The sequence below is a fragment of the Passer domesticus genome, chromosome 14 (genome assembly GCF_036417665.1).
Source record: "Passer domesticus isolate bPasDom1 chromosome 14, bPasDom1.hap1, whole genome shotgun sequence".
In the NCBI taxonomy this organism is placed as follows: domain Eukaryota; kingdom Metazoa; phylum Chordata; class Aves; order Passeriformes; family Passeridae; genus Passer; species Passer domesticus.
This window is the reverse complement of record NC_087487.1, coordinates 17,934,034-17,959,203: the sequence shown is the minus strand read 5'-3', so window position 1 is coordinate 17,959,203 and position 25,170 is coordinate 17,934,034. Positions and strand designations below refer to the sequence as shown.

Here is a 25,170-nt window from a genome sequence, read left to right as displayed (position 1 = left end):
AGAAAGCTTGGAATGTGGGATGCAGTCACTAAGAAATGCACAGCACATTGCTCAAGCACTGTTCATCGTGCTGTTTTTCAGAGGACTGGAAAGATGCTTTTCAATTTCAGTCTCCAGCCCACGGCACACATTCACAGCAGTTAATTAAAAAGCAGCAACACCAAAGATAAACCAGTAGCTGTTCCACATTTCTCCTGACTCCAGAGCCCTGCCAACATGTGCCTCTTGGAGCGGTCAGGAGAGGGATGAGTAGAAACCTTTGTTTGGCTTCAGGGTTTCTGCAAGGCACAGGCTGGAAAACCTTATCTGCTGTAGCTATCCCTGAGGGGAATTGTGCTTCCCCTCCAAAGGAAAGATGATGTTATCCAAGTTTATCCTCCCACACTTTGCAGGCCTGAGTCTACAGCAGCTGATGCTCAGGATCACCCACACACCAAGGGGCACGTCCCCTAAAACAGCCCCAGAAGCTTTCAGCACTTCACCTCTGGCTGAGGAACAGCTCTGTAAACCAGGGTTTAGCCCAGTGTTAAATGAGTTTGAGCAGGCAGCACTCTCAGGCAGCATCGATACAGCAAACTTGTTATCTCATCAGTATCTGTCATTGCAGCTGAGCTTGGTAATGGGAGCACCATCCATTTGGAATCCCAAAGGTAGGCATCAGTTTGGGATCAATGCTCTCAGAATCTCCATTAACTACTAAAGTGCCAGTGATGTCTTAGATCTATTTTGGGTTCATTTCTTTAAACCACAACAAGGCCACAGAAGGTCTTTCACTGCATTTTAACTCTCTTAGAATAATATAAAAAGTTGTGGCATGGGAAGCCCAGCATCCCCAGAACTGATGTGGTTCCAAGGAAACCCTTTTCCCTCCAGCTCTCCATTCCCATTTCATCACACTGTCTTTCTGTTCCAGCTTCCCCTCAGGAACTATATTCACTCCTTAATCACATGCCAGGATGCCCACTTCCAACAGCAGAGCCCCAGCTGGCAGTGTCCTGCATGTCCTGCTCTTGATCCCAGGCTCTGTCCCAGAGCCACAACCCTGGGCATGCTGTGAGGTAAAAGATACAGCATGCAGAAATTCCCAAACAAGAGACACACCTTTTGCTGCATGGAATGTCTTTACCAGTGCCACAGATATCAAAAGCAATACTCTTTCTTCTAACATAGTAATTGGTATCTTAAATGAGGGCACTGGAATTATATCAATTCAAAAGCTCAAAATAATAATGTAAAATTCCACCCAAACACATTTCCACCTAAACTTCTTCAACAGGCACCAAAAAACACTACATCTAATGATTTATTAGCAAATTAAATTAGCCAATTAGACAGCCAAGGACTGATTTTTCAAAAGGATCACACATAACAATTTAATATCATGGGAGATAATAAACATGTCCTGAGCTGGATCACTGAATGATGTTGCTAACAGCCTGTCAGAGATATCAGATATTTACAGCAGAATAAGGCACCACATCAGATAAAGTAAAATACATCCTCTCAAGGATATAGAAATATGGAAAGGAATCACTCCAGCTGCATTTCAAGTCTGGGTGATTTCCATAACTCCTGAGCAAAGGGTTTGTGTGGTGCTAGCTCTCTTCTTAGGGCACCCATCCACGCTGCTGGCATGTGGGAGACCCTCTGGAGCAACCAAGTTGAAAAATAGCACAGACCTCACAGACTGGACAATGTTTTAAAGATAAAAACATGTACAGGTATCTATTAAATCGGGTAATATAAACTAAAGGCACCTTTAAAATAATTTTGTCTACATGCTGCCATTAAATATGTCTGACCCAGCAAGTATTTGTGCTGTCCTAAAAATTATGGCTTCCTATTACAGACTTTTTGATGCAGCTGCTATGGAAGGGTGCTTTTTTGGATAAACTAGTAAAAAACAAGTAAACAAAGCTACAACTCAATTCAATTATATATATTGTGAAATATCTTACAATTTAATGCAACTGCACACAGGCTATGATCTATCCAAAATTTTGAAATCTCATAATTATTAAATGTATTCAGAATTATTAAAAAGTCCAAGTCATTTACGTAGATGTTTAAGAATAGGAATTTTGCACTTGGGAATCAAGTTGCCTTTTTTTTATTTGCCCTTTTTTTTTTTTTTTTTTTGCTTTTGACCAGTTTCACCTTAGGCAGGATATAACACAGCTGGTGTGCCTGTTCAAGAAGGCTGCAAATTGCAGCTCCAGCTATCCCTGGAGATGCAGCTCCAAGATGAGAGCCCAGTAACAGGTATTCACAACTGACCTTAGCATTCTTCTGAGCATCTGTGCATGCCTGTATCAGGTACTTCGTGGATATGTGCAAAATCCCTCCTGAATGAAGAAACCAAGAAAGGTGTCAGCAAAATGTTATATTGCTATACATTTCCAAAATTTTACTCGGGACACCAACAGCATTTGGGGTGAGGAGGCTTCCATCCTGTTGATGGGGATTTCTAAGACACTTTGGGGCTGGAAAGAGGCTTCAGAGCACTAACACCACACCAGCATTCCAGGGAGGAACACTGAGCCTCAGTTTCAAGCAACATAGGGAATGCAACCCGATGAAGAGATTAAATTAAAAAGTTAATTCCGCTCTGTTAATCCTGCAATGCCAGCCTGCAGAGATGAACAAACCCGGATTCTTCCTCAAGACTACAAATTTGGATGATAAAGGGAATTGTTGAGGAGTAATGACATCTAAACGTTTTTGACTTAAGTAAGTCTGTTAAAATTAGAGCTACATAAAACCAAATTTGACACAAAAAGCAGTCTCCTTGGATGACCCTTCTGGTTAATCTATGTTTCACATGGATGCAAACTCCCAAGATGGAGTCCCCCTCCATGTCCTCCCTTCCCTGTGGGCCATGGATGTGACTTGGTCTGTACCTGAGGTAAAGGTGACATTTTCCCCCCTGACCCACAAGCCCTTCCAGTCTCTGAGAGGAAGATGCCATTGCTCCCTTTACCCGCTCCAGGTCACTACCTGAGAACAAGATGGTGTTGCACCCTGTAGGCCTCTCACAGTTTCCACCTGAAGAGAAAGCACCATTCTCTCATACCCCTCTCCCAGTTTTTACCTGTGAGGGTGATGCCATTTTCCCCTGTACCCCTCTTCTCAATCTCTACCTGAGGGGAAGGTGCCATTCTTGTCTACATCTCTCTCCTGGTCACCCCTGAGGGGAAGATGCCAAGGCCCATCCCTCGGTCAACACCTGAGGGGACAGCGCCATTTTCCCACTGCACCTCTCTCACAGTCTCATCCTGAGGGCAAAGCACCATTCCCTCCTCACACTCTTCTTCAGGTCATTACCTGAGGCAAAGGTGCCATTCCCTTTCGTACACCTCCTCCGATCTCTGCCTGAAGGCGGGGAAGGCGCTATTCCCCACGAACCTTCTCCAGGTCCGTGCCTGAGGGGAAGATGCCACTGCCCCCTAAACCCCTCTCCTGGTCTCTGGTGGGGGGAAGATGCCACTGCCCCCTGAACCCCACTCCCGGTCTCTGCCTGAGGGGGTGATGCCACTGTCCTCTGCAATCGCCTCACGGTCTCTACCGGAGGCGAAGGCGCCATTCCCCCACACCTCCGTCCCTCCTCCCCGTCCCCACGTAACGGGCACAACCGCCGGCCGCTCCCGGCGGCGCAGGCACCGACAGCTCGGGAGCGGCGCGCGGCGGGCGGAGGCGGCTGCGGGGCGGGGCGGCCACGCCGCGGCCCCGGCGGCGGAAGGGGCGACGCCGGCGGGGCGGGCGCTGCCGCCTTGTCGGAGCGGCCGGAGCTCGGCAGCCCCCGCCGCGCATGCCAGCGCCGGGCCGCGGCCCCGGCGAGGCGGCCCCGGGCGCCAGGGAGGCGGCACGGCGGGACCCGCTGGCCGCCGACCTGCGGTGCAGCCTGTTCGCCGCCGCGCTGCAGAGCTACAAGCGCGACTCGGCGCTGAGGCCCTTCCCGGGCCGCTACGCCAGCGGCGACACCAAGGACTTCGAGGGGCTGGTGAGTGCCGGGGGCCGGCCCCGGGAGGCTGCCCGCGGCGCCAGGGCACCTCCCCGATGGGGAGCGCGGGTCGCCCGCAGAGGTGAGGGCAGCGGCGCCGCAGGGTCACGGATAAAGCAGGACGAAGGGTTTATCCAGTCAAGAAATCCAGGTTTAAAAGAGTGTCTGGGATTGTGACCGATAAACCCGCACTGGGAAACGCCCAGATCCGGTGTGGACGGCACGTGTAGTAACAAGCGATAGGTGACAGGTGGTGAGCCGACAGGACGAGAGGAAGCGGCCTCGAGCTGCTCAAGATTGACTATCCTGCAACATTTCTACCCCGAAAGGGTGGTTAGGCATTAGCACAATCTGCCCTGGGAAGTGGTGGAATCACCATCCCTGGAGGTGTTGAGAAAACACGGAGATGTGGCACTTGGGGTCATGGTTTAGTGGTGGGCTTGGCACAGTTAGGCGAAGGGTTGGACTCAGTAACCTCAGATGTGGTTTCCAGCCTTAACGTTTCTAATATTATATGAAGTTTTATGAGAGCTTACCAACGTTAAATTCAAATTCATATTGAAGGATTTGCATGTTAAATGGCCTGAACACCCCCATGTCTGGTCCACTGCACATACTGCCCTGTGACAGCCTGTTTTCTCTCAGGAGTGTGTCTCATTGTTCCTGTGAAAAACCCTACAGATAACATTGGTAAATATCACCCTTTGTAACTTGCTTGCTGTTTACATTCAGAGCAATTGACAAACTTCCTCACAAACTGGAAACAAGTGTTTATATCTCAGAACAGAACATGTTTTTCAGTTTGTTGGGGTGAAATATTGTTTTGTTTTCACTAGAGGTCCCTGTTTAATCACAATGGCACTAAGGAGCTTGTGCTAAATACCTCTGTTGTTAGCTTGCAGACACCAAGGCTCTACCAAGCCTGAAAGAGATTCTGGAGTCTGTTCCAAATACAGATAAAGGGACCTGGGAGCTGTTTAGTTGGATTCTATCATCTAAAGTCTTCATGATACAAAGTACTAAGAAACAGGAGGTAAGTTTTGACTGAAAAATCTCAATTAGATTTGGTTTCTGAGGCAAACTTGGACTTCAGAGAATATTTCTTCCTGCCAGAATTAAGTCGGTTATTGTGAGAGCTTGACAGTTGAACATAAATCCATTCTTCTCTGTATATAGAGGGGGGCGTTTTTAGGTAAATTTTCAGGAACACTGGTTAGAAGAATAGTTACCAGTGTCAGTAGTTGATAATGGGCAGTGATTGTAGTTGGTTGCTGCAGTTAATATAACATGTACATGAATGGTTTAATCTGAGAGAGTCCAATTTGGGTGTCATGGAGCTGGGGCCTGCTCGTCACTGAGAAAGAACTCTTGTCTTCTGCCCCAAAAAGTGAAAGGTTCAGAGCTCCTGAGGCACTTCTGTAACAGGGATCAAAATAGTTGTAGAGATTAGCAGCAAGCTGAAAACAACTTCTGTTTTCGTGGGTTTTTTTGTCTTGCAAGATCAGCTGATGAATATATTGGCTTAGTAGCCAAAGTAGAATTGGGATATTCTCCTTGCATCATAAATTAATTCATAATTACAATTCAGGTTTGGGATTTTTTTCTGGAGAGAAGATTAAGGATTTAACTTCAATAGCAAGAAGCTGGCAGTATTTTTACTGTGCACTTACTCCTTCTGAATTTGGACAGTGTTGAATTCGAACTCAGAAAAGCATAATCAGAATGCATTAAACAGTACGAAGGGACGGGAAGCAGAATTTCCAGTGAGTAATCTAACCACATAAACCAACAGTGATATTCCTTCCTGTTTTTAAGTACGAGAAGATCCAGGAACTCACAGGGATGTCTGGGGCTGCGGTTCCTGCTCCAGACTACCTCTTTGAGATCGTGTACTGTGATCAAATGAACACCAAGTTTGCTGAGACCAGGGGAGAGCGGGACCTGATCTACGCCTTCCACGGGAGCCGCCTGGAGAACTTCCATTCCATCCTGCACCACGGCCTGCACTGCCACCTGAACAGGGTGAGGCTCCTGCCATTGACACCATCTTCCCTTGCTCACTTGCAGCTGGGGACACATTTTAAAAACAGGCCCAGCTTCCTTTCAGGGTATGCAGTGTGCTGATGCTCTTGTACTGCTGTGTTCATTTCAGTGTAGGCCTTTGTGGATGGCTGTGTTGGATTTTCTAGTGCAGCCTGGGGGTAAAAACTGGAAGTGGCATGAAACCCTTTTTACCCGTGTGACAAATTAGGACTGTCCTTTGCTTCTTTATAAGGAAGGGTAATTCCTCTGAAAATCCTGGCCTGTCTGACAGCCTGCAGCTGGGAAGTGCCTGTCTACAGAGACGGGGGACAGTGGAGATTTTCTGCCTGACCTTGTGTTTAGATCAGCAAAGTTTCAGGTGCTTACTTGCCAGTGGAGCCTTCTTAAAATTGTCTGGTTTAGGGAGACATCCCACAGGATTTGCACCTCTTCTCATTTCAGTGGAAGGGAACTTGAGACTCCTGGCTTTTTGTGTCAGCTGTGAAGCAGCTTTGACACAGCACCTGCTTGACATTCCAGTCAACCTGGACTGTGTTTTTTTCCCCACATTCTCAATGAGTAATGGTTTACTGGGTACAATGGACTTACTGGAGTAATATTTTTAGCCAGTGTGGCAAATCAAAAAGTTCTTTACTCTTTTCTAGTAAAGCATGGATTTAAATAAAGTCAAGCCTTGCCCTGTTTGGGGAGTTTGGATTACTTGAATGATGACAGTCTCAATAAATCGATGAAATGCCTTTTAACAGCAATGCTGTCATGTTGATGTAAAATAGTTTTGCTGGCAAACTAACTCCAAATCCGGGAAAGCATGAATCTGTCCACACCAAGTGCTCTGCCAAGCAGCTAATTTGAGGGATGGGAGAGGGCAGCAGCCCCACCCCAAGGAAGTTGTGCCAGGACAAAAACAGTGCATGGACCAGGCCCAGCATGGGTCAGAAAGGCCTTTCGTAATTTACCTTCAGGAGCAGAACTGCCAGTCTGAAAGGAAAGAACACTTGTATGTTGTTTGAGGTTTGCAGCACATGATTTTAGGGTAGATTTCTGGTCTGTTTCAGACATCCCTGTTTGGTGAAGGCACGTATCTGACCAGTGACCTGAGCCTGGCCCTGCTGTACAGCCCTCACGGTCTCGGCTGGCAGAGAAGTGCACTGGGCTCTATCCTCAGCTGTGTGGCTGTTTGTGAGATCATTGACCACCCAGATGTGAAGTGTCAGGTGAAAAAGAAAGGTGAGTCTAGCACAGTAATAACTGTGCAGTAGTTACATCTGTCCTTCTTGTTTTTCTTTCCCTGTTAATATCAGTGGCTCCTTGAGCACTGGATGGGAGATTTACCTCCTTGTCACCCTGGTCTGGGCCATAATGTCATCCATACCAAGGATGACTAGGAGTGGTATAGCCTCAAGCAAACTTCTCACTCTATTCTTGGATGCTGAGGGATTCAGGGGAATACCAAGACTAGATTTTTGGTTATCTCATTCCCATTCTTCTGGGGGGTGTGTATGGGGGTGTTGGTTGTTTACTTTTTTTACAGTTACTTGAAGTTCTGCTTTTTTTTTTTCCCAATTCAGATTCAGAAGAAATAGACAGAAAAAGAGCAAGAGTGAAAAACAGCGAAGGGGGAGATGTACCACAGAAATACTTTGTTGTCACAAACAACCAGCTTTTACGAGTTAAATACTTGCTAGTGTATTCACAGAAGCAGCATAGGAGGTAAGAGTTCAGCTGTCTAGAGGGATGAGCTGCTGCAACAGCCAGATAAACACATCTCACTGTTGAAAAACAACAGAAAACAACCAAGAAAGATATACTGCACTGCCAGAATTTTTTTGTAGCCTATATTTCCTATGGAAATAAGTCCTACACCATCGTGCTGCCTCTGTCTTGCTCTTTGACATTCCCAGGCTCAGCTAAATTTGCTTTTTTACCAGACCTGTAAGCACTTCGAGTATTTGTGGCAGGAAACCAAGAGTGGATGTCTGGTGACTGCATCTCTTACAAGTGCCTCAGTTTTAACTCTGCCCTTATCTATCTTAAGTGGCAGTGTTCACTCAGCTACTCAACACGTGTCTACAGGCCAGGCAGCTACAGCTCCAGACCACAGGGAAAGGTGTGAACATGGGGAGAAAAGACAGGATTGTGCATGGGGAGTTAAGGAAAAGGGATGTGGTAAAAATCAGGCTTCTTTACTTACTGGGATTGTGGAACAACTTTCTATTTTTAGTAGATTTGCTTAAAATAACGAAGCCTGAGATACTTTTTGCCAAGGTATTTGTGCATCTCTGATAAAATTCATGCCTTTTTCCCTTTTCAGGCCTTCTCATGAATCTTCCTGGTTCTACACCCACCGTTTTGCTGTTATGATGATGCTGTACCTGCTGTTGCTGATAGTGATAGGGGCCAGCAACTCGCCAACCTTCATCTACTACTGGCACAGAATATTTGACTCAGAGAGATGAGCCAACCCGAGATGATAAACTCTCAATTTCACCACGTGCCTTAACAATAGCTGATCTGCAGTGCACTGCATCTGTTCCAGAGCTCTGGAAATAAAGGTGCCCAGTTCTGTCACCAGTATATTAATCCTCGTGGCATCTCTGCATTTATTCTTATTTCTGTGTTCCTGGGATTCATGAGGATGCCTAGTGCAGCTGAAAAGGATCACAGTGGTGCAGCTTAGCATGAGCCAATCGTTAAGGGTCCATGGAAAAAAGGTTATTTAAGATTAATGAAAACTAAGCATGGAAACATTCAGGTGTAACCTATTTTTTGTCAAGCTGAAGTATGTTTGCACAAGTTGGAGGAATTTTCTGGATATCAGGCAAAGCAACCTGTTGGGAGTCTTATCAGTGTGTTTTCAGAAACTGAATCTGGTGATGTTTGGCATGTATCAATGCAGATGGAATTACTTTTAAACTTTTAAAACTAACTTTGGCCAGGAATTTTTATATTTCAGCATAATGATTGTAAGGAAAAAAAACCAACAAGAAATAAAACAGCCGCCAAATGGAAGAACTTAAATGGTTTCTAGTATGTTTTTTTCCCCTCTGTAGAACATTGTTGTGTTTTAATCCCAGCTGGCAGCTAAGCACAAATCCAAAACATAGTTACTGCACTGCTATGAGGAAAATCCATTGTATCCTGGACAAAACCAGCACAAACATCTACAAGGCTTGTGGTCTCAGCCTTGATCTATCTTATCCTGGCTTACTGTGCAGATTAGACAAACTCAGGGTTTTCAACATCAATACTGGATAAGGATTGTTCTTACCAAACTGGGGATTTGTTAGAGAATACACCATGTCCAGCAATGCAACATACACAGGGCAATGCTCTGTCCTCTCTCCCTCCTGTCAAGTAATTTGTGTTTGCAAAGCAACCTTTTCTGCCTGAAACAGAAAAAGGAGCAAAGCACTGTCCTCTGATTAGTGACTGGGCATGGAGTAACCCCATGAAGACCCAGGGAATCTAGGTGAAGAAAAGCCAGAGAGGTGCCACAGTTCAGTCTCTCACTCCAGCCTTTAGTAGATTTGATAAATGCAGATTTTCATTGCACAGTGAACCCTAGCCACAAAAAAACCCCAACTCATCACATATTTCCAGCAAATGAGTCTGTGATTACTAGCTTACTCATTAAATATTTCAAAGAAAATCTCTTATTTTTCTGATGTTGTTCTGGTACCTAATTGCCAGAAATAATGTCCTGGTAATCAGGTTTTTTAATTCAAGGCTGAGAACAAGTTCATTTGCAGCAACCCCTCTTCTTAGTGACTGGAGCTAGACACATTTATCCCAGTTCATTTTGCTGCCAGAACAAATTTATTTATTCACCATACAGCTTGCAAAACAAGAACATTATAATCCAATTCCCCATTGCCTTTTACAGCCCGTTAATAATGCTCACTGTCAAAGGACACTGCAGTGCCTCAGCCCAAGAAGTGTCTGTGCTAATTATAGCAGAGATTTCTAATTAAAATATACATAAATAATTTATTGTGCAACAGTTTTGACTACTTTACTCCTTGATATTTCAGTGCAGAAACTTGGGGTTTGGGATGTGCACAGGGGTCATGGGAATGTTGGCCTATTTTTGTCTTCCTCAGCAAGTTATATTAAATGTTGTGCCATGTAACTATACAAGTTTAGGGGAGATAATGTGCCTTCCAGAAAACCTGGAGGTATTTGATGCTGTCTAAAGGGTACTTTAGACTTTGTAAAAGCCTGGTTTGTTTGAAAAAAAAAACAACCTTTTGGAACAGATGGGCTGTTTGGGGCCCTTTGGAAAAGGAGGAGGTTGAGCAGCAGTTGTGGGATGGCTGTCTGCTGCACTGCAGGGAAAGGCACAAACCTGGGAGCTCCTGAGCCAGATGAAAAGGACGCAGCAGGGATTTAAAGCTCTTTTCTTAGGGTTTCTTTGCATAGGAAAGTTTCTGAGAGTAAGCAGAAGTAATAATAGTTCCAGGCTATGTCCCCAGAGAGAAAGCATTGTAGGGGCTCATGGCAGACATGCACAGTCCAGCTCTGCAATGAAATCAGCAGGTATCAAAGGAAAAAAAAAACCCAGCTTTTTCTGCTTTGATCAGTTTGAATAAACCCCAAAAAAAGGAGGTGGTTTCAGGTGGGGGCTGAGTTCTGATGGATGTGTCTGGAGTATCCCTTGAAGAGCTTGCAGCCCCATCCCTCATGCTCAGGCCTGCAGGGATTCTGGGCACAGCCTCCTCATTGCTTCAGCTCCACAGCTGTGGAGCGAGGCAACAGCAATGGGAAAATATTTTAAATACATTTAAGGTGCTCAGATCCTACCTAGCAGCCTGGCAAAATACTTAATATCCTACTCCCACGCTTGTTTTCGGAGCTCCCTGCTGATTTCAGCATGTGTTTCCCAACGTGGCAAGGGGCAGTCAGCTGGATTAATGTGGGCATTGTGCTGAGTAACTAACAGTATTATGAATTAACCCAAGGTTTGTGTTAGCCTCTTAAGCCACTTGCGTGGCTCTTTGAACATGCACAGTGCTATAAAAACACTAACAGGGAATGAATCAGAATTTTCTCCTGAACAAAGGGCCGCTGTGTTTGAAGCAGGCGGCCCAGGGTGAGGTCGAGGACTTGTAAAATACAGAGCTACCTGCTCTTATTAATATGTTCATTACATTACTGTGGTGAATATTAAGGAATTGTTACCGAATCAGACAAATCTGATCCTGGCTGGGACTGCAAGAAGTGTGGTAACTGGTGTTTCCTTGGTGGGAATGAGCAGGTTGTGAGGAAGCGGGAGAATTTTCCTCCAACAAGCATAAATAGATAATAAATATAAAAAGTATTTTTTTCTCTCTCTATTTTATATATATTTATATACAGATATCTCAGGAGCCAGCTGAGGAGAAGGGCAGGTGCTGTTGGAGACAAAAGGTTTGTGGGGGAAGAGAGAAGGAAGCACCACAGAAAGCAGGACCACCCCTGGGTTGGGGGGGGAAGTGAGACTTGGGGATTCATGCTCCTAATAAGTGATGCAAAAATCTTGTGCTTTCTAAAGTGTGAGCAAATACAAGAAAAGCAGAATCAGAAATGCAGGAATATTCAAACCAGGCCTGGGCTTTGGTCCACCTCTGGCAGGACCCAGAGTGATCCCAGCTTCCCCAGGGAGGTGCTGCCCACCTGCTTGCTCCTCTTCCTGCATGCAGTGGTCACATGGCTTAGCAGCACACGTTTCCAGTGACATTTTCCTTCTCTCATAAAAGCTGTCACTTTGGGCACCTTGCCCACACTCCAGACTCCACAAGATGTCACTTTGAACATCAGCAAGAGGAGGGAAGGTATGAAAGGGATAGGCAAAAGGAACAACACTGGATTGCCTGCAAGAATCCCAAGGAACGTGCCATGCTTCCCCTAAGGACTAAAGTACAAATGCTTGCAATAATCCCCATTTTCCTACTCTTCATAGAAATCTTTTCCAACCTAAATTATTGTAAGATCGCCGAGTCCCCCTAAAGCCAAACCCACTTTTGCCTTTTCACTGTACCCATGGGGTGTAAAATCCTTCCCACAAGGAAAAAAAAGTATTTCTTTCTCCTCAGAGAAGACCTCTGAGCTCTCCTGTTGCTGGGCAAGAGGAGACGTGTATGAGCAATGTTGTATCTGTTCTCTCCCACTCAGCAAAAAGTGGATGAAGACAATTTTCAGTAGATTAAAGACGCTTTCCTACTTATTCAAGGCTTGCCAGAAAACCAACGCACCTTCAAGGTCTGCCTCCCATCAGCAGTACAAACAAAGAGACCAAAGGAGTGTCTGATGAATAAATTAGCTTCCCCTACTGCAAGCCATTCCCATCACCTTACAAGAAGCCCTTTTTTTGCCAGTCTGGCATCAGGCACCCCCTGCTCTGTTAGCATTGGGTAATTAACTTTGAGCAGAACGAGCCCAGGAAAGCCAAACTGCGATTACGCATCTCATTGGAGCTTGGATGCTTCCTAAATGGCTCACGCTAGTCCCCACCAGTTGGTCTGGGCTCCTGCAGTTCTAATTGATTTTTTTTTTTTCTCCTTGGGCTACATGTTTAGCATAAATAATAATTAGTACCAGAAGGGCAAGGGCTGGATACCCTTGTGCAGCTCAGCATCACTCTGAGCACTGCAGCTTCCCATGTCCTCATTGCCCAGCCTCAGCCAGCCTGCAAGGACTGCTTGCCACCCCTCTCATTTCAATAATTTGTTAGCTGGTGAACTGGGAGACCAATGCAGATCCTTTCTGGCTGATAGGGAGCCAACACCTCTTGGAAACAGGGTTGAGAAAAAGCCCCCTCAGTGCCCAAAGGAGATTTGTTTTCTAGAGGGGAAGACATCTCCCAGCTCCCTACACATGCAACCACAGTAAGACAAGGGTTGTTTTTAAAACAAAGCTCTTTCAATCTGATAAAGTCCAGATGCTCATTCAAAGCTGCAGTGGCCACAAAAATAGCCAAGAAACTGCCTCCTGCCAAGTCCAGAGCTCCTGAGCTGTCCAAAGGTTTAGTTAAACTAAGAAAACAACAACCCACCTGACTTAAAACTGAATTTATCTTCAAAAGCAAACTCCACATTTAATAACAATCATCAGAGAATGAAAAAAATAAGTAATCCACTATTTCTAATTACCTGGAAAGGACAACACAGTTGAATAAAGGCATCTCTTCAATCCACACCCAGAGAAGAAACTTCTGCCTTCACAAGCAACTTTTGGCATGATGGCAGAAAGCAAACAACCCATATTACTCACCACAGCTCAGCTGATCCCTCCAGAAGTCCTCCTTGCCCTCGTTTACCTCCATCTGGCACTAAAGGTGCTGATGGACCCCTATCAGCTTCATCCCATCACTTCCATCATTGGGACACCTCAAACAACACCTGTGGGGTGGCTGCACCTGCTCTGCTGGGGCAGAGATGAGGGGCTGGTGTTGCTCATGGCAAAGCAAATGTGTCCAGCATGTGGCCTGCACCCTGCCAGCTTGTGCTCTGGGATGTGGGGACAGAAAGGTCTAGGGGGCTGGGCAGTGTCAGGTGTGGTTCTCATTACCTCAAATACTCTCCCTCCTGGTTTGCCCCGTGTCCCACAGAGCTGCTGTGTCTGTCTGTACCATCCCCTTCACAGCAGAAAACAGTAGCAGGGACTGTTTTCCCTTCTGCCTCTCTTCAAAAGAGAGAAGAAACCTCACCCCACTGCGGTTCTTTGTACCACTCTTTCCTGAGTCCCTCCATCCCCACAGCACTCCCTCCCTACCTACCATGCCTGGGACATGAAAGCTCCTGCATTAGTCAGCCTCCAGCTATTTAGAGGCTTGTCACAGAGCCATGGGAGAACCAGGCAAGTTCTGAGTCAGGAGATCTGAAATTTCCAGAGAGCTTTTCCTACAATGTGTGGAGAAAACGGAGTAAAAGCCTGCAACCACACCTTTGCAGGCTCAGGGTGACACCATCCATGCAGCTCTACAGCTGGGTGTAGGTGCAAAGGGCACTTGAAGACCAGCCACTCCAGAGACAGGACCCTGGACCACAGAGGAGATGGTAAATTTCCTCCCAGAGGTTGATGCTGGAAGTGTGGAGAATCTTGATGCCAGAATCAGGGCTGGAGCATGTGTCAGGTACAAAAAGGATGTTTTTGCAGTTGTCACGGTGCTGCCACAATACAGCAGAATGACCAGAAATGCCCCCAAATATTTTTCACCCTGAGTACAGGCAGGAGGCAGATTCTCAATTTCTGTCCAGAAACCCTCACCCACCAAAGCTGAGTAGGGAACCTCATCATGACAGTCTCCAAAATGGTCCTACAGGACAAAACAGTTCCAAAGCTGTGCCTGACATCCCCTCATGGGTACATCTCTTCATCAGACCGTGCTGACAGTTGTCCCATTGGAGCCCCCTGATGCCACCCCACCATTTGCAGCACCATCCTTGGTGCTCTTCTCTGAGGCTGAGATGGGTTTGTGTCTCTTTTGCCTGGTGATGGCTGTTTCAATGCCCCTGAGACACAGCTGCACGTCCTCCCGAAAGGAAGGGGTGTACAGTCCATAAATGATAGGGTCAGTGCAGGTGTGCAGCAGGCCAAAGAGGAAGAAGCTGTGGTTGACATACTCTGGCATCTTCTGGATCATGGCTGGCTGGAACCAGTACCACAAGCCCAGGAGATAGTAAGGGGTCCAGCAGATGATGAATGTAGCAACAATCACTATGGTCATCTTGAGAGTCTTCATGCGTGCCTTGGAGATGTGGTCATTTTGATTTCTTGTCAAACCTGCCAAGGAGAGTCAAGAAGACAGGGGAAAACCAAGACAACATAACCATCCATGACTCTGCTTCTGCCAGAGAGGGAAGACCATCTCACAATCTGGTCCATGTCCACAGGAAGCAGAAGACAGCAAGGACTGGGGTCAAAAAGTTTGTGCAAAACCTCTTAGTTGGTTTGTGCAAAACTTAGCTTTCAAAGGATGTTGTGACACACCCAACAATTCCAGGATGGAGAAGTTCAGTCATGGAGGACATTAAAGGGCTGGGATCTACTTACCTTTATTGACCTTTAGCTGCTTACTGATTTCCCAAAGGATGCGGATGTAGCAGACGATCATGACACTCAGGGGGGTGATGTAGAGGGTGGTGAAGGTGAACATGTTGTAGACAGTTTCCTCCCAGTGTGCTCGGAAGCTCCCATGAGTAACACACTGGGTGAAATTCCTTCCTGGGATTGTGTTCAGGTGGAAGAGGAAAAGCTGAAATGGAGAACCAAATAATAACTCAGCGAGGATTTGGAATAGAGCACCACCTCCTGGAGATGCTGCTGGCTGTGGATGGAGAGCACCTCCCTGCTGGTGTCGGACTGGGAGACAGGCTCTGGGCACCTACCTCATGCCTTATTCTGGTGCTCATGGAGTCCATGGATTGGGATGGACTGGTTGGGGATGTTGGGATGGAAAAGCCCTTTTCCAAAACCACCCCAGCCTAGGCAAACTCCATGGGGAGGACTCTGAACTTTACCTGGGGCAAAGCCAGGAGCACGCTGCCAGCCCAGGCAGCACGGAGCAGCATCCCGTTGCGGCGGTGAGCACGGGAGAAGGGATGGAGGATGGCTGCGTGCCGGTCCAGGCTGATGACCACCAGCACCAGGGCAGCTGCGTACATAGCAAAGAGCTTGAGGAAGTTGAGGATCTTGCAGGAGATGTCCCCTCCATACCACTGCACTGTCACGTTCCACGCCGCATCCAGGGGCATCACCATCACTGTCACCAGCAGGTCGGCCAGCGCCAGGCTGAGGATCAGCGGCTGCACGTGGGATTTCCTCCTCTTCCTCAGCAGGCTGCCCAGCACGGCTGCATTGCTGCCCGCCGCCAGCAGGAAGAAGATGGCTGTGATGATCACACGGACCTTCGCTGCCTGGGTGAACCGGGGCTCCACCCAGTACTGGGGGTACGCAGAGGCCGAGACATTGGTGTCCTCCCGTGTGGGGCAGTGGGGAGATGCAGGGAGCTGCTCCTCACTCATGCCCTGCTGAAACGCAAGCAGCAAAGTGAACCCCACCAGCTGTGTAGTGCTGCAGCTTCGACAAAAGTGGGGAGATGGTGGGATCTGCACTGGAGGTACCAGCAGCAGACTGTCCCATTCTGTCTTGTCCCATCCTGTCCCTGCCTGTCCCCGCTGTGTTGCCCACTTTGCAAAGTCACCGTGTCCCCCCACCATGGTGACCCAGCCTGGCCACCCTCTCTGGCTCACCCCTGCTGTAGCTACAGTGACTGCTCACACAGACATATATTTTTAGCTCTTTGCAAGGTAGCTGAGCAGCTGGGAAAGCAGGAGTGGTGGCCAGAACCATGGAAGCAGTCACTGTCTGCCAGCATCCTGCTGGGAATGGGTCATACCAGAGCTGTCTGAGCCTGTGCTGGGGCAGCTCGGTTCAAGGACTCGTCCTTCCAAAGGGGGTTTGTAAGCAGGGCTCAGTTTTTTAGAAACCCCACAGCCCTTCCCATTAGTGTGTTAAGCCTTAATGATCCACCTCCATTTCGAGTGCCAGATCTGGGGTCATGGGCAGGAGCAGCTGGGGTGACCAGGCAGGAGAAGGGGCATCCCACACTGTCCAGAGTCTTACAGTGGCTCCTGGGAGAGGATCACAGTGTCATTTAGGAGGCTGGACCCTCCCAGGACCCCAGCAGCACCAGCACAACACTTCTGACCCTTTCCCTTCTAGAGGCAAAGGAGGAGGAGGAGGAGGGAAAGGTAGAACCCTCCCTAAAACAGGGGTGGCTGGGGAGTGATGAGCAGTGTGGTTGTCCCCCACGCTTGATTTCATTGCCCTTTTTACCTGAGTAGAACTCACGATTTAAGGGCACACGCTTTCAGCTCCTGTGGCCACAAGCTGTTTACAGTCCCAGCTGCAGGTACAGCACATCTCCTACTGTTTCAAGCACTTTCCTGTTTGCTGATTCCAAAATAAAGCATTCCTTACCTTTGTACAAATAACAGGAGCAGCAGAGATCAAATCTGTCTCCTCAGTTCTGCAACAACACCTTGCAGCAATGAGCCCTCCTCCAGCCCCACCACCCGCACCCTGAGTCCCCTTCCCCTTGTTTCCTTCAAAAAGACCTCCCTCCCCAAAGACCAACTGAACAAACAAGCAGCAAAAAGAAAGAACAGCTAAAAAGTACCAAGTTGCTTCTCTGGAAGAAACGAGCAATCCGTGTGCAGGTCAGGATTTATCCCACTGCTGGGAACATACCTGGCATACGCATGCCCTGATGCTGAGAGAAGATGCTCCGTGCCTTTCCCACGGGTCTCCCACCGCTGCGGTGCTGAGTCAGGATGCTCCAACGTTTCCTTGCATCAGATCCCTGCAACAAACCTTGAAGCAGTAAAATTTCCCCTTGCCAGCAGGCAAGCCGGGAGCGACGCTGCTGTTAGCAGCATATGCAGGCATCTGGAGATGGGAATGCTGCTGCAAACACCCTCTGCACCAGCAAACCAGGAGCGGGGCACACCGTGGCAGGCACCCATGGGCAGTCTGCCTCAGGCAGCCACCATCACCCCTGCCCTTGTTAGCTTAATGAGCTGCCTACTTAATGAGCAGGCAGCCGGGATGATGACAAAGCCGCTGTAATGCAAGAAACAGCCAAAATTCAAAATGTTGTGGCCAAATGTGGCTCCATCAGGGATAAGTGCCAACACTCCCTGTACTGGTTTGCTATAAATACAGGAAAATGAGTTAATTATCCTGGGAGTTAGTGATGAACGTCCCGTTGCTCAGACAACCGAGAAACTCGCAGACACGCGCACACACGGACCTCAGAGATGCTCCTGGACCACACGGGTCCTTGGAAGCATCACAGGTACATGCCTGGACTGGAAATGCTGTAAGGAGGGACTCAATAAGGGGAAACATGGCTCATTTTGCCATTTTAATGAATACACTTTTTTTCCTGCAGTCTATCAGTTCCCATCTTGCCCTTTCTGTATTTCTTGCAGCATAACACAGTAAGAGGGAAGGATCTTGGGAGGGACAAAGAGCTCAAAAGAGCTTAAAAAATATGAAGTGCAACGCAAGGACAGGGAGGGAAACTGAGGACATCCTGCTCTTCTGGCTAGCAAAGGAGCTGTGGGGGTGAAAGAGGGACAACCCCAAGCCCTGCTGGGGCCAGCACTGACAAACACACTCCCAGGGGCTTCACTGAGACTTTAATGACATGCAGATAGGCCTTCACATTTTCCAGGCTATTAAATTAAAGAGTACGTGATATACAGGTCCCTGCAGATCCCGGGCTGGCAGTGGTGGCTCTGCATTGTTCCCCAAGAGGAGGAGATTCCCTTTCTGGAATAGATTTTCCATCATTAAAACTACTCTCACTTATTTCAGGAGGAAACGCCTGAGCTCTGGGGGTGGTTGCACCATCTCTGAGGCTGCTGTGCTGGCAGGAGTGCTCCTGGGCACAAGCAAAAGAGAAATTTTCCCCTTTTCCAATTTGACTCTTAAACCTTTCTGGGTTTAAGAGTCAACTTGTGTGGCAGAGGGACCAGCTCCTGAGACCCAGGAGATGCTGCAGGCACTGGACCATGTTTGCCCTAGAATCCCCTAAACTCTCCATCACTTTTGCATGGAGGTGCCAAAAGGGATTAGGATGGAAACTCTCTCCTCAGAGCCACAGTGGGCAACTCCTGCATCTGAAGTGCTTTCAATACAAAGGGAAAGAGGAAAGCAGACCCTGCTGGCACTGCCAGCAAGCACCAGCCAGCCCTGCCACACGGGATGGGACTGTCCCCATCACCTCCTTACCTGACAGGGGCATCACCCACCAGTGCCTTGGAAATGAGCCTGGCCCTTGGGGGATAAATAGCACAAAATCCGCATAGAAGTTGGGTGGAAGCCTGTTTGTTCCAGCAGCCACCTCCTCCTGACATTAGGTTCCTGCTTAAAGCTGAGATTAATTAGGCCCCACACACTCATCCTTATTTTCCCTTTCATTTAGCCCTTTGCACCTGCACGAAAGCAATTAAGTAGCAAGTCAGGAATGTATTCCCTGTTTGTCCTTCGTCCTGGCTGATGGCCTTCTTGTCTAGAAATGTCCTCTCCATCCCTGGCTGTATGATGCAAGAGAGGGACAGGATTCTTCTTGGGAACTGTAAGTCTTGCTCATGCCACAACAAAGCCTTTAGTCCCTGTTTGGAGAGGATTTTTTTAGCATACCATCACACAGAAATGTCCTGGGCATGCATTAGCAATAAGTCTTATTTTAAGGGTGGGGTCCCTTATTGAAATGACTGCTTTTCTCCAGCATTTGCACAGTAACCCCCTTGTGTTTTCCCTCTTTTTTTCTTTTTCTCATCTCCTCAAAGGTCAGTTTGGATGTTGTCTGCATGGCAGCCTTCAGCCGAATCTCTGAACGCTGGTTTAACGATCAGAGGGTTTTGGTGTCCAGGATTAGGAAACAGTGCTGGCAGGGAAAGCTTGTTTCCATACATCCCAGCTTGGCTCTTCCCGAAATCTCCTCCTCTTGGGATGCTGCCCCAGTACATCCCCAGAGCTGCAGTCCAGTGCTGGGTCATGAGGGGACAGAGCTTCCCCCAGCGTCTCCAAATAGCACTGATCTCCCCAAATCCACATGGATCATCCTGGGATGCTGGAAAAAACAGAAATCAGGAACCACACTGGGTAATACAGTCCCAGTGACAATTTCTGCATGAGCAAACCTTGAATAAAAATGCAAGTTTTCCCATCAGACACCCTGTATAAACTGGGATCTATCTCATCAAGGGAGAGCAGTGTGGGATATAATTTCCATTAACCTATAGCAAACACGGGGCAGGGAACCTGCTTTTTTTTATTCTGATAAACCACTGCTGGGGGCTTGGCTTCCCAAAGAGAAAAACTTGTATTTTCCTCTCTGAGAGAAACTCCAGCTGCTGGTTGTTGTGGAGGGTGAGGATGGGAGATTTTTCTGCTGGACTCATCACCCACACCATCCCCCCAGGCAGGTGTTTCTGCCAGGCTGGGTGCCCAAAAACTTCCCTTTATTCAGAAAAGCCTCATTATTTCAGAGTGTTTTTAATGCTGATTCTTTTTTCTCCCCCTGCAATTCTTCTCCAAACCTTGAATTGTCTTAGGAGCAGCTCATCCAAGGAAATTTTTGTCTCATACTGGACTCGAAACAGAAAGTCTAGTCAGGGACATCTGACATGCAATGTTTTTGTGAGTAAATACCAGCGTCCATTAAGTCATTTCCCGAGGTTAGAAATGAGCTCACCTCTGGAACAGCTTCTCTTCTTACCCAAAGTTCACAAGTCAACCAATTGGGAAGCTCCCAGCTTTCAGCCTTTTCATTAAATAACAGCATCATAAAAATTAGCACAGTGCCACTGTGCTGTAAGTTACAAACAGGTCTGAAACAGGGCATCACCCAAAATTCCCCAGAGTCTCAAAGGACAAACACAAAGCCCAGTGATCACCAGGGATAAACCAGCACCTCATTCTGCCTGCTCAGCCAGCCCTGGCCACTCTGTTGAACCTGCCAAGGAGGGATGGTAATTGCTGCCCCTCCTGGGGATAATCTGGATCACCCCATCCCCCTCCTAAAAACCTGTGTTTAAAGCAGAGGGAGGGATCTGTCCTGCCTTCTGGGCTCAATTACTTGGTAAAATGTGCCTTTAGATCATTTCTTGGTGAGACAATGCTCTGTTTCTGATTCAGCTTTGTATATCAAAACCTTACTGATAAAAAACCCTTCTCAGGGGTATCACACCATCGGACAGGGGTACTGGGAAAAACGTGCTCAAACCTGCTGCAATTCCCACCTTTTAATACCCCAGGCTGGTGCTCCTGATGCTGCTGAGCTCAGATGTCCAGAGCATCATTCCCAGTGATTCCCCAAATTTACATCTTTCCATGCAGAGCAGCAGCTCTCAGGGTCTTTCTTCCATCTTTCATCAGGACATGTCAACCCGAGTAACATCCTCCTCCTCATCTCTAAAATGGAAAAGAAAGGGGATGGAATTTATCATCCCAGACCAAATCCTGAGGTCAAGCCCCAAGAAACGTGGTGGGATCTGGTGTTGAGCCCTTTCTGCTCACCACCAAGAGATAAAACCTGGTGTTGTGTGTGCATCACTGCCCCACTCAGCTGAGCTTCCCCACAACAGCTTTGCTTTCCTGCCCAGGCTGGAATTTATTTGGGGGGACAAATTATTTGGAAACTTTCACCTGGTACCCCGCTCCCCAGTAAAGCAAGAAAATCACCCACAGGAGGGGCCATGGGTCCCCTTCAGCTTCAGCACACACTGACCCAGTCAGGGCTCTCACTGCCCTAACGGGGTATTATTTTTGAGCTGGAAGAAATTATGAAATGCCAATGTTTTCGTTGTGACTAACCATGGAAGTGAACAATTTTGCCCTTGTTTTTGGACAGGGTTTAGTTGGTCTCCTTGCCTTTGCCTTCTGTGCCCTCTTTTATCCTCTGATATTTTTATTCCCTGTGGGACTTGTGCATCGTGTTGCTCCAAATATTCTCCTCCCTCCAAGCTCTCAAATAGGATTGTGGGTCCCAAGGCCATATTTTGGTACTTCATTTGGATGCTCCTTCCCAAACACTGGCCAAATTCAAGGGCTGCTCTCCTTTGTTGCAGTGGGGGAGAGGTGAGATGGGAAAGCTGGCATCCCTGTGGGACCCTGGGCAGTTATGCAGGGCTTGCAGAGCAAAAAGCAGGGAACACCTCCCCTGACTCCCCTTTCCCATGAGCTCCATATCTCCAAGCAGTTTTCAATGCTTAAAGTTACTCCTGGATGACCTTTATGCAGGCACATGATCCTCCTTTATGCTTTTAGGAAAGGATCAGTTTCTGGGTGGGGAGGGATATCATCAATGCTGAATTTGATGAGCCAGAGGGATATAATTTCTGCTCCCCAACTCTGCTTTTACCCTCCTGCAAGAAATCTGCTCTGAGCCAAGCCATGGGGCTGCAGGAAGCCAGTGACTATCCCTTAGGATGAGCATCAATGCTGACATCTCCCCCCCATCCAGATTTGGCCTCCCAGGGAGCCAGCATTCAAGTTGCTCCTGCTGTTTCTCTGCAGAAGTGCTTATCTCCCACGCTGCCTTTGCAATCTGCTCCCAGCAGTTTTTGTCTCAGATGGGACAAGGTGCTTACACCAGGAGCTGCCAGGCCTTCCTCCAGCAGCTCTTGGCCCCACCAAACCCTCTGGTGCGCTCCCGGCAAACACACATTCACCCTCCAGTGAAAGCTGATCTGGCCACGTACTCCAGGGGGAATCCCAGCAGGCTGGAATTAGCTCGGCAGAGCCCGGCTTTTCCAAGCATGTCCTTGGCATAGTGCATGAGGTCATGAGATATTTTACATCTCCGGTCGCCCCCATGACCACAGGCACTCCAGGAAGGGGAGGCATTTCCATGCTCTCTTTTGCCAGTGGGGATGCTGGCAAACCCTTTTGGAGCTGAAACCTCGGGGTGGATCAACCCCGATTACCCCAGCCCAGGCACGGCTCCGCGTTGCTCAGTGCAAAAATTAACCTGACAGAAATCCCCACAAGGTTCAACAAGGAGTGCCCACTGCCCTCATGGCTCCATCTCTTTCTGTCCATTCCATGCAGAGGCTCGTCCGAACACTAAAAAACACTTTTTAACTCAAAGCTTCACTTTCACTGCCATCACTGTTGCCTCTGGTCTGACTTACACAGCCTACACCTCTCCAATGTGCTGCCAGTGCAATCCCTGCAAAATAGGACAAAGACAAACTGGAAGAACCAACCCTGCCCCTGCATGGATCAGGCAGGATTTTGCTGGTTTTTAGGAAAAGCTGGCTGATGTTTTGCTGGTGTAAATCACTACAAGCCCACCCAGTTCAACTTGCTTTATAGCAAGAATATGGAAGAAAAGGCACAAATGAGACCAGGGGTCAGCATCCCATGTGTGGGAGGCTGCTCCCCATGCCAGCATGGGTGCAAAGCCTGGAGTGCATCCCAGCCCACAGCCAATACCCATAAACAGGAGCAATAAATCAAGGATTTCTTCAGGAGCAATTTATGACCCAAATCAACATGGACTTTGACACAGGATGGTCTTTGTCCATCCAACCCTGTCCAGAGCTAAAGCAAACAGCTGGGAGACTGTGGGTTGGAGCTCTGCTCCTGCCCTTCCTTTGCAGTGTAAATGTCCCCATTGAGGTGCTGTCCTGGCTTGGACCTGGCCACAATCCCATCACGCCTGTTCCCATCCTGTGACCGCTTTTACATCACTGATCAGAGGTTGTGCAATAGCTCAGGCCCTGCCACATCTGTGGGCAGGATGTTCCCCACACCATGGTGCTGTCCTGCAAGTGTCCCTGAGCAGTTAATGCTCCAGGGAGAGGCTGAGATATCCATTATTCATGCAGGGCTTGAAAATAATGGCCTTCTCCATCTCGAAGAGAGTTTTCTAAATGAGTCAGTATTCTTATCTTAATTTCCCCAGCTCAGACACTTAATTAAAAAGGGATTGGCTATTGAGGCACTTCTGGTGCTCTCAGCATCATGGTTTCTGCCTCTCAAAGCTCTGATGGGAAGGAGAGACAGCAGATAGGGCCATGGCACCTAGGAGGGAAACACCAGTGGGACCTTGTGCAGTCCAGGACATCCCAGTGACCAGTGAATCCCTCCCCAGGGTACCTGGGTCTGTATGTGTGCAGTAGGATAGAAGGTAACAGTTCCTGGGCACTCCAATAGTAAATATGCCCTGCAAGAGCACTAGCAAAAGCCCTTTTCCTTTACAGATGGAATCATGGAACAGAGAGCACCCTCTTTTACATGTCAGGAGTCAGTTGTGTTGTGCTGGTGCCAGCAGACATTTGGGGGCTTACCCCGTGGAACAGACCCCACAACCAGCACAGACACTTACTGTCTCCTCACTCCTGGTTCTTTCACTACTGCAGAAAAAACCTTCCTGATCTCCAGAGCTGAAATCAGTCTTTCCCTGGATCCTGGCTCTCCTGGTGTCCCCACTGTGTGTTGCATTTTGTATCTGTTCCATAAATGATGTTTATGGAGTTGAGCCCTACTGAGCCCCAGTAGAAGCTTTAGCTCCCAAGCAAATCCTTCCAGAGGGGAAAAAGGTCCACTCACTCCTTTTCTCCCAGTCATAGCCTGTAAATCCTCATCCACACAACGAAAACAAATTCCAGTAATTCAATTTTTTGGCTCTTTTCCAAAGATTTTAGGCAGCTGGAGTGCAATTTTGTGCTGATGAAGCGGTGGAGGAGGGCTTAAGTGAAACAATATTGTGGTGGCTGCGAGGTTTGCTGGTGTTTCAGAGCTCAGAGGGAACCTCAGGGACCTGCCACATCTCCAAGTTCTCCTACAAACCATGGAAATCGCCACTCCGGCTCCTGGGATAGCAAAACAGGATTTAAAAAACAACATTAGCCACCCCTGGAGCATGGCTGGAGAAGTGCCGGGAGCCAAGTGCTTAATGAAATCCCAGCTCCCAGCTCTCCCTTCTAAACCACGCAAACTTCCCCAAAGTGTTTGGGATGGAACAAAGTCATCAATCAGTTATTTTAACTCCCATCTCCGTAAACAGAAGCAAGCCCAGAAACATGCAGCAGGGGAAAATAACCGTCAGCTCCCTTTGGCGGAGTGGAGAGGGCGCAGGGAGGGAGGACGAGGGCAGCCGGCAGGGAATTAGGCATGGCCTTGGCCCAAAAGTGGATTTATGGGCCCCACAGAGCATTTTGCAGACCCCACAGCCTGTAAATTTCACATGCAGCCCTGACAGCAGCCCCTCCAACCCTGCTATCCTCCTGGCATGGTGCAGCTGGCTTTTGGAGATGGCCACTCAGCCCATGCTGTACTAGAAATGGTGGGAGGCATGAAGAGCCAGGATGAGCATTACTAGCCAGTTTTCCCCTGAATTTATTAGATGAACACCAGAAAAGTTATGGATACAACAACAAAGGGGTGTGGGGAGGGAGATGCTGCTGGCACATCTGCTGTCACACTCCTCTGACACTGCCCCAGCCTCAGCACTGGTCAGAGGGAGCATTAAGCATGGCAGCATTCACATAAATACCTTATGGCTTTGACATTACACATCAGTGATGAAACCATGGAAAAAAACAATGAGATTTGGGTAGGCTCCCCAG

General features: G+C 48.0%; 2 protein-coding genes across 3 annotated transcripts in view; one reads left to right on the top strand and one right to left on the bottom strand.

Annotated features, from left to right (window-relative positions):
- The window catches only part of LOC135280634 (gonadotropin-releasing hormone II receptor-like), a 40,839-nt gene extending 24,265 nt beyond the window's left edge, over positions 1–16,574 (bottom strand). Inside the window, exons 1-5 of one of the 2 annotated variants that reach the window (XM_064388741.1) lie at positions 16,553–16,574; positions 15,541–16,050; positions 15,074–15,275; positions 13,171–14,803; positions 2,278–2,345 (exon numbers count right to left, since the gene is read on the bottom strand). In XM_064388741.1, coding sequence (XP_064244811.1) covers positions 14,397–14,803; positions 15,074–15,275; positions 15,541–16,050; positions 16,553–16,558 — 1,125 coding nt within the window. In that variant the 5' untranslated portion in view covers positions 16,559–16,574 and the 3' untranslated portion in view covers positions 2,278–2,345; positions 13,171–14,396. Of the gene's footprint in view, positions 1–2,277; positions 2,346–3,324; positions 3,626–13,170; positions 14,804–15,073; positions 15,276–15,540; positions 16,051–16,552 lie in introns of those variants that run through there. The other variant, XR_010347504.1, reaches the window with a different exon arrangement.
- Positions 3,756–9,061, top strand: PARP16 (poly(ADP-ribose) polymerase family member 16). Its single transcript, XM_064388745.1, has 6 exons — positions 3,756–4,000; positions 4,896–5,033; positions 5,816–6,022; positions 7,099–7,270; positions 7,612–7,753; positions 8,355–9,061. Exons 1-6 carry the CDS (start codon positions 3,809–3,811, stop codon positions 8,497–8,499), a joined length of 996 nt encoding a protein of 331 aa, XP_064244815.1. The 5' UTR covers positions 3,756–3,808; the 3' UTR covers positions 8,500–9,061.
- Positions 16,575–25,170: the final 8,596 nt, after the last annotated feature.